Source organism: Arachis ipaensis, chromosome B4 (genome assembly GCF_059453495.1).
Source record: "Arachis ipaensis isolate K30076 ecotype BB chromosome B4, ASM5945349v1, whole genome shotgun sequence".
Classification (NCBI taxonomy): Eukaryota; Viridiplantae; Streptophyta; class Magnoliopsida; order Fabales; family Fabaceae; genus Arachis; species Arachis ipaensis.
Window position 1 is genome coordinate 133,861,654 of NC_142439.1, and position 8,910 is coordinate 133,870,563.

The 8,910-nt window shown below is 35.1% G+C and overlaps 1 protein-coding gene across 4 annotated transcripts; it reads left to right on the top strand.

Annotated features, from left to right (window-relative positions):
* The first annotated feature begins 1,965 nt into the window (after window positions 1–1,965).
* On the top strand, window positions 1,966–7,282 carry LOC107635035 (U-box domain-containing protein 33). 4 transcript variants are annotated; one of them, XM_016338384.3, is made up of 10 exons: window positions 1,966–2,237; window positions 2,689–2,930; window positions 3,285–3,406; window positions 3,489–3,610; window positions 3,915–4,019; window positions 4,205–4,655; window positions 4,830–4,970; window positions 5,297–5,824; window positions 5,983–6,738; window positions 6,881–7,282. In XM_016338384.3, the coding sequence occupies exons 2-10, from the start codon at window positions 2,690–2,692 to the stop codon at window positions 7,061–7,063; spliced, it is 2,649 nt and encodes an 882-aa protein (XP_016193870.1). In that variant the 5' UTR covers window positions 1,966–2,237; window position 2,689; the 3' UTR covers window positions 7,064–7,282. The 4 variants fall into 4 exon arrangements, with proteins under 4 accessions (XP_016193870.1, XP_016193872.1, XP_088339740.1 ...); XM_016338386.3 differs by having other exon boundaries at window positions 1,969–2,237; window positions 4,833–4,970; XM_088483614.1 differs by having other exon boundaries at window positions 1,994–2,237; window positions 2,666–2,930; window positions 4,833–4,970.
* Window positions 7,283–8,910: the final 1,628 nt, after the last annotated feature.

Below are 8,910 nucleotides of genomic sequence, written 5' to 3' on the forward strand. Positions count from 1 at the left end.
TAGGAGCACATTCGAGGCATGGAAGGTCGAGAAAGTTTTCCCTAACATATCGGACTTGAGGAAGTATGACATGATTGTACCCTTCTTCAAGGTCTTTCCACATATCTATAGGATCTTTTAATGTGAGATATTTATTTTTCAATCATACGTCAAGATGACGATGAAGGAAAATCATGGCCTTAGCTTTATTCTTCTGGGATGCATTATTTTTAGCCTTAATGGTATCTTCAAGATCCATTGAATCAAGATGGATTTTAACATCTAGTATCCATGATAAATAATTATTTTCAGATATATCAAGAGCATTATATTCAAGATGAAAGAGTTTCGACATAATAAAAATTTGTTACCTGAAGTCTTCCTAAAATATCGTTAGAGCTTCGTGCTGATAACGTGTTATAAAATAACTAAGTAAATAAATAAAGAAGAGGTAACAAACTTAAAAAATATAAAGAGAGAGAAAGAAGTATTACAACGTAAAAGAGAGAGAGAGTATTTTATTGCTTATTGTTGTGTAAAAAGTCTCCACCTATATTCCTATTTATACATATGTAAGGCTTTACTTTTTCAAAATATATTAAATACGATCATCCTTAAAAATAGACATCCACATAAAATGTGATAAAATATTCTTACCACAACACAAAATACATTTTTTAGCATGTTCCCAAACATGTTTTCCGACGTTACTTTCACTTATAAGCTGATTTTCAACGTAAAACGATTAGTTTCAATTATAAATTAATAATTTTCCACTTTTTAGTCAAACAAGATATTTTTGGCAAAGGAATTCTTTTCATAATTTTGAAACCTGCTCAAAATGTATTGAAAATATAAAGGATTTATTTTTTAATAATATTTATTAAAATATTTCCTTTTATAATGTTATTTAACAATCTATTTTCTATATTTTGTATAAATGACTTAAATTTATAAACATAAGAATAAATTATTATTTTGTATACGAAATATTTTAATTTAAAAAATTAGATTTTTATATTTATTTTTAATAAAATAAACCTCTAAATATCTATTTCGTTTTACAAAACAATTTAATATTAACCTAATACTCTGAATGATTAGATTATTTTGTCAAATGAAATAGATATTCAAAGTTTATTTTATAAAAAATAAATATAAAATTCATTTTACCAAAATTAAAATATTTTAGATGCAAAATAACTATTTACTCTAAACATAATTTATTTTTGTACTAATTGATTTATTGTGTTATAACACAATTTATTGTAATTATATTTTTAAATAGTCAGAGTTTATACTTTAAAATAAAGAAAAAAGTCTAGGGGTCAGCAATTTTGTTAAATTTTAGTTAGTATGTAATTAGCAAAAAAAAATGAGCTATTAGATGAAATCTCACATCAATCTCACACCATTAAAATCATCATTGATAGCTATTTGATGGCTACAAATCATAAAAGTTACTGGCTCATAGCATTCATCTAATTATTATATTATAATTATTGTCAAAGGAGTATTATATTTTTTTTTTAATTTTTTTGAAGCACGTTATTATTAGTCTAGCAAGACCTTATTAAAGGAAATCCTTTCAAAATAAAAATTTATGAATGACAAAAATAATATATCTTAAAAAAATTTAAAAGATGGGGAAAAAAATAGAAAACAACAATTTTTTATGAATGAGAAACGATTATTTGTGAATATAATTCGATTTTTTACAAAAAAATACTTAAAAAGAGCTAAAAAAATTATGCTTCTAGACTTTTTTTTCATTTTAAAAATTTTATTTTGGCTATTAAAAAAAGTGCAAAAACATTTCTCTTAACATAAAATCATTAAATTAAAAAAAATATCTGATGGAAATATTTTTTTTAAGACATTTTTATCATTTTAATCCTTCTTAATATTTTTGTCCATGTTTAAATATTATAAGGTATTTTTAATAGTTTTATCCAATAATAAATTGGTAGTTTGAGAGTGTTTTCTGTTTATACGCAATGCAATGAGAATGATTAGAGGTTAAGACAAGCTTGATCTTTTCATTTCTAGCCTCTCTCAGATCAGGTTGTTCAGTCTCTTCCAAAACTGTCCCTTCTCACTTCTTTTTTCATTATAAAACACTTCCTCTCATCACTTCCAACCTCAATACCTTCTTCTTCTTCTGAACGCTTTGGTGCTAGTAAAGATGTTCAGTGTGATGAGAACTTTCAAGTTAGTTGAAAGACAAAGACAAGGACACACACACTGAGTGGGTTCAGGTTCGTTAAGCTCTTATTATTTCTTTTTTTTGGGTATTAGGAGAAACTTCTCTCTCTCTATCTCTCTCTCTCTCTCTCTCTCTCTCTCTCTCAAAAGGGTCTTGTTTAGTTTGTGCCAATTGTGAATATAGAAAAAAAGTTTCAATTTTTGGTGTTTACACAAAATGGGAATTACTTTGTAGCGTTGGCTTGTTCTCTTAATTGAAACACTGTGGGGGGTTGAAGTTCTGAAAAGGAGGAGTTTTTTTTTTTTATGGATTTGAGAAATTTTGATGATTTATTTGCAAGTCTCAATTAGGAGAGTGAAATTTTCGGGTTCGTGTTATATTGTGAGAATTATCAATAGCTTAAGGAAGAAGTTGAAAGTTTAAACTTTTTGCTAAAATTGAGAGAAAGTTGAGTTTTTTGTTTGTTCTGAATGATTCAAGTGTCTTGCATCTCAATCTCATAGCATGGCTGTGGTGAATCCTGTGCCTGCAACAACACAAAGGATGGGTTCTGTGAGGCGAGTTCAAGAGGGTGAAATTGTTGAGGAGCCTAATCAAGCTGTGGTAGTTGATGAACCAATCTATGTTGCTGTGTCAAAAGAAGTGAAAGAGAGCAAGCTGAATCTGATATGGGCGATTCAGAACTCTGGAGGAAGGAGGATTTGCATACTTCATGTTCATGTTCCTGCAACCAAGATCCCTTTGAGTAAGTTTGTATACTTCTCTATATGGATTCGATGTTTGGTTCCTTAATTGTCTGAAGTTTTTCAAGTCAATGGTTGGTATGTGTTGCTTTGATGATTTTCAAACTAGATTTCGGAAATATAGTTAAAGTTCTGTTTGTTGGATTTTGTTTGAATTTTGTCGGAAATTTACTTGACCATTTTTGTTTGGTGTTATTCGGCTGTGTTGGTCAAAATGATCATATGATGTTTTTTCTCATCAAAAAAGGAATTGATTTTAAGAACCAAATTTAGCTTGATATTTGGTCAATCTTTCATGCAATTTTTTTTCTTTCAATTTGCTGATGATGGTCTGTAATTGTAATCTTCTTGTTAAGTGGGTGCTATGTTCCCTGCAAGTTCACTGAAAGAGCAGGAGGTTCGAGCATACCGGGATATTGAAAGACAAACCATGCATAAGACTCTCGATGAGTATCTTCGTATATGTCAACGGATGGGGGTAAATTTACGCTGTAATTCTATGTGTATATCTATTAGTTTCAAATTTTATTTGATTTTACATTAGTTGCTTTCTGATACAGGTGCAGGCGGAGAAAGTGCATAATGAACTGGACAACATTGAAAAAGGAATTGTAGAACTTGTCTCCCAACGTGGCATCCAAAGGCTTGTCATGGGAGCGGCATCGGACCGATCCCATTCTAGGTAAGAAGCCACTAGCCAGATAGCACCACCCTCCCCATTTGTAAGAGAATCTTTCTTTGCCGTGTGGAATCGTAGTCCGATCCCTATTAGTTTTGATGAAGTCAACATTATGTCCAGTTTGGTTCTTGTTTTTATTTCTTACTTTTATCTTCGGTGTTTCCTACTTTCAAGATTTTGTGAAGAAAAATTGAAAATAGGAGATGAAATCAGAAAACAACTGTTTTCACTCTTTCATTCCAGAAATTCTGAAAGTGAAACAGAAAGCTCATACATTTCCACTAAGTTCAGCTTCATGACATTTCAGGAGAATGATGGACTTGAAATCTAAGAAAGCCATCTTTGTATGTGAGCAAGCTCCGGCATTTTGTCGGATACAGTTTATCTGCAAAGGGCACCTTATACACACAAGGTACAAAATATTGATGCACTCTGATCTAAACACAATATAGTTTCACATGGAAGAGAAATTCAATACAGAAAGAGAGTTTGTAAATTCCTGTGAATACTAGTGTATTTAATAATTTCAAAAAGCTTTCTATCTTGATTTACTTCCTTTCAATATTGGGTACTGATTTAAGTATGACATCAACACAGGGATCGCAGTTTGGGTGCAGATAATTTAGTTGCATCTCCTTTGGTACAACAAGTTCCAAACTCTGAAGCTGAACATCCAGTACTCCCGAGATCTCAATCTGTTCTTACTCCGGGCCAAAATCAAACTAGTCATCGTCGGGAGTTATTTCGCAAAGTAAGGTCTGCCAATGATGGTGTTGTAGGGGGCATTATGCATGATTCTTCTCCAGATAACTTCGAAGGGTTCTCAACTCCACCAAATAGGTTAGGTACTGATTTAAGTTCTGATGAGTCAGATAGGGTATCAAGGACAAGGAGTCCTTCAGCTTTGTCAGTGTGCTCCGATAGTGGTGCTGTTGACCCAATGTTGAGCCCAAATTCGGTTAGTGAGATTGCTGAGAATGTAGCAGAGTTGACTTTGAGCCATGCAATCAAAGAGGATCTTCATCATTCTTCTCCTCCTAGTGTACTGGTAAACCAATGTTCCTTTCTCATTCAATTAGTGTCTATTTATACATTGTAGCATGAGTACGTTTATCTTTTAACATGTTGGAAGTGATGAGAAGCAACTTTTACTTTCGAATCGATAGCATCTGAACGCCGGAAGGTTTATGCTGATGCTTAGAATGATGTGATTGAACTCTAGCAGGATGGAGGAATGAATGATACTATATATGATCAACTTGAATTGGCTATGGCTGAGGCCGAGAGAGCCACACGAAACGCATATCAAGAAACATATAGGCGTGGGAAAGCTGAAAAGGAGGCCATTGAAGCTATGCGAAAGGTAGCTATCCTGTTTTTAATTGCTTCAAGACTTCTCCAAGACTATTCTATTCTCATCATGTTTCAAATACTTATTTGCTTATTTTGTATTCATTGGTTGTATCTAGTTTTGTAGTTTCTATGTTCTTCTTAGCAGTAAAGCATTTCTAAATTCTAATACCAAAGAAGTATAATAAGAAAGTGGAGATTTATAACTCATCCATGACCAATGCTAAATAATATCATTTGAATGGATGAGCATAATTTTGTGTTGTATTATCATGCCCCAAATTTGCAACTTGGTTCGTTCTCTAACCCGTCTCATTGCGTGAACTGCCCCATTGACAGGCTAAAATCTCTGAAAGTTTATATGTAGAAGAGTTGAATCTGAGGAAAAGGGCCGAGGAAGAACTACAAAAAGAAAAAGAACAACTTCAAAATATGAAGATCCAGAGAGACAAAGTTGAGGAAGAACTCCAACTTGCACTGGATCAGAAGTCATCACTGGAGAGCCAAATTGCATCATCCGAACTTATGATAAAGGAGTATGAGCAGAAGATCATTTCTGCCGTGGATCTGTTACAAAGCTACAAGAACGAACGGGATGAGTTGCAGGTACAGCGTGATGAAGTGCTGAGAGAGGCCACGGAGTTGAGGAAAAAACAAGGAGAGGCCTCTGGCACTCACACACCTCAATTGTTCTCGGAGTTCTCTTTCCTTGAGATCGAACAAGCAACAAATAACTTTGATCAGTCCCTAAAGATAGGAGAAGGTGGATATGGAAGTATATTTAAAGGTATGTTGCGGCACACTGAGGTGGCTATAAAGATGTTGCACTCTGACAGCATGCAAGGACCCTTGGAGTTTCAACAAGAGGTGAGCTTCTTCGACTATGACAAGATGTTAATTTCTTTTGAAATCTATCTTTCTTCCTTTGTATATTTGTGAAATTGTCCTTTGCATCGTTTATTACCAACTTTATAAGATATGCCAAGTGGATATTTATTTTGACCCTACTTGTTGTTTTGTCCCAGGTTGATGTATTGAGCAAGTTAAGGCATCCAAATCTTATCACACTTGTTGGAGCCTGCCCAGAATCCTTTACTCTTATCTACGAGTATTTACCGAATGGGAGCCTTGAAGACCGTCTGGTTTGCAAGGATAACACACCTCCCTTGCCATGGCAAACTCGAATTCGCATTGCTGCAGAACTTTGTTCAGCTCTCATCTTCCTTCACTCAAGTAAACCGCACCGCATAGTGCACGGTGACTTGAAACCCTCTAACATTCTCCTTGATGCAAACCTTATTAGCAAGCTAAGCGACTTTGGAATCTGCCGCATATTATCTCGTCGCGAGGATTCGACTGATAACACTACAGAGTGTTGGAGAACCCACCCAAAGGGAACTTTTGTTTACATGGATCCGGAATTCCTTGCGTCCGGGGAACTTACTCCTAAGTCAGATGTTTATTCCTTTGGAATCATATTGATGAGATTGTTGACAGGGAGACCTGCCTTGGGAATAACAAAGGAAGTGTCCTATGCATTGGAAACCGGAAAGCTGAAATCTCTGTTGGATCCTTTAGCCGGAGACTGGCCATTTGTGCAAGCCGAACAATTGGCTCGCCTGGCCATGAGGTGTTGCGAGATGAATAGAAAGAACCGGCCGGATCTTTATTCCGATGTATGGAGGGTATTGGACCCCATGACAACTTCCTCTGGAGGCACACTAAGTCCTTCAGGGCTTTACCAACAAACACCATCATATTTCATTTGTCCAATCTTTCAGGTATTTGTCTCCATTCATAGCTCTCTCAATCTTTCACAATGTTATATCCTCATCATCTATGTAAAATTCAAAATCCTCATACCAATGAATGAGCTTTGGCATTTGAATATAAAACAGCTAACACAAGAAAATTATGTTGCAGGAAGTAATGCGAGATCCGCATGTAGCTGCCGATGGCTTCACTTATGAAGCCGAGGCCATAAGAGGGTGGCTTGACAGTGGTCATGACGATTCGCCGATGACAAATTTGAAGCTTGCGCACCGCAATCTTGTTCCGAACCGCGCACTCAAGTCTGCAATCCATGACTGGCTTCAAAGTCACTGAACAAGATTATCACTTTCCTGTGCTGTGTAAACTACCTGTTAATAGAATGTATAGGGAAGTAAGTTTTCAAAATTTTATGTTTTCTTTTTTCGTTATATCATTTTTTGTTTCTTACATATCTTAAAAAGATCTAGATGTGTCACCTTGTTATTCTCAGTCATTGTAAAGCACATATATTTCAACATATATATATATGTCAAGAAAATACATTTTATGATACTCTTCATTCATCGCACCAAAATAATTTACAGCTTACTAATTAATTAATCACATAATCTCTTTTATGGTACATTTTATAATACATTTTATGATACTCTTCATGTCAAGAAAAACAATCTCTTTTTTTTATTCAATCTGCAGCCCTCATAACTTCACAAGATCACAAATATCATCATAAAGTTGTCTATATATATATATATATATATATATATATATATATATATAAGCAGTATTCGTATGATATTGACTATTAATGCATGATTAGTAGATCTTACAAAGAGATTACGCTCAAGTTGTTTATCTAATCTTTTGCAAAAGTTTATGGATCTCATATGAGTACTTCTCATTATGACTTGAAAAAGTTACACAATGATCATGCACCTTTTGAATTGAAAGAATAAATATTTTAGAACAACTATAACTTGCATGATCATGCAACTAAAGTTTACACTTGATTTTATTATTTCAATAAAGTTAATTACTACTTTTAAATAAAAAGAACTAAATTCAAATACATACGAAAAGTCTCTTTATTCATGCTTTATCTCAATGAAAACATTGTAATATTATAACTGCTTAAATGATTTGGTAAAAAATCCGTTCCAACCGGTAGTAACTTGGATGAGGCGCTCCTCTTCCGACGATGTATGAACGGAACACCAACTTGCTCCACCCACAAAGTTCCAACCACGAACACTAGCGACGTCACACTATCAGCGACAACTCCTCCACCACAAGGCCACCGAGTCGCTCACAGAAAAGAAGGACCCCTGCAGCGACAGACTCAGGAACAGCACAACAGAAGCATAATTTATTTTTTCCCAAATCAAATACTGAATAAAAATTTAATTTTCTTTGAATTTTTCTGGGGTGAATTTTTGTTAATTCAGTTTTAACCACAACAACATATATTTATTGTGTTTCATTAACAATTTTACCGTCATTGACATAGTGAACCCAAGAGTCAAGCGACCTCCAAACTCTCCAGATGTCAGGCACCTGATGGTTCAGCAAGCTTAGCCATTGTAGTCATTGAACCTTTAATGCCACCATAGATGGCACCTAAATATCATCATCTATCCATAATCCTTCGTGAGATGGTCCTCTTTCATCTGGTTCGGCAGCCCTATTTCCAGTTTGGTTGTCCAGCTCATCGTCAGTTACTACACCTGCAAACTCGGGCGCCACCCTCCTGTTATCCTATAGCGACGGCAACGGCACCGGCAAGAATAATAGCACGGTTGCACCTGAGTTTAGAGGTGCATCCGCCACTGTAATAACGGATGATAAGCTGGACAACTAAGCTGCCGAGCCCGATGAAAGAAGACCATGTCACGATGGAAAAACCAGCTTTCTTAACCGCCGATCAATTTATTGCCATAACCGCCATCAGCAACATCGGTTGCATTTTCCCGATGCATGCAACTGCTGCCGATCTCTCATCTTCCTCTTCCCAGGTAAAACCTACTTGTCCTGAACGTAGGAGAAAGCCACACCCCATCCAGGACAGTAGAAGTAGGGTCAAGAAGAAGTAGCAGTCTTTCAGGTTTGTTTCTACTAAGAAAGGCTCGTTAGAAGCCCTGAAGAAAAAGAAAGAAAGTCTGGTTATGTGAGTGAGTAATGGAGAA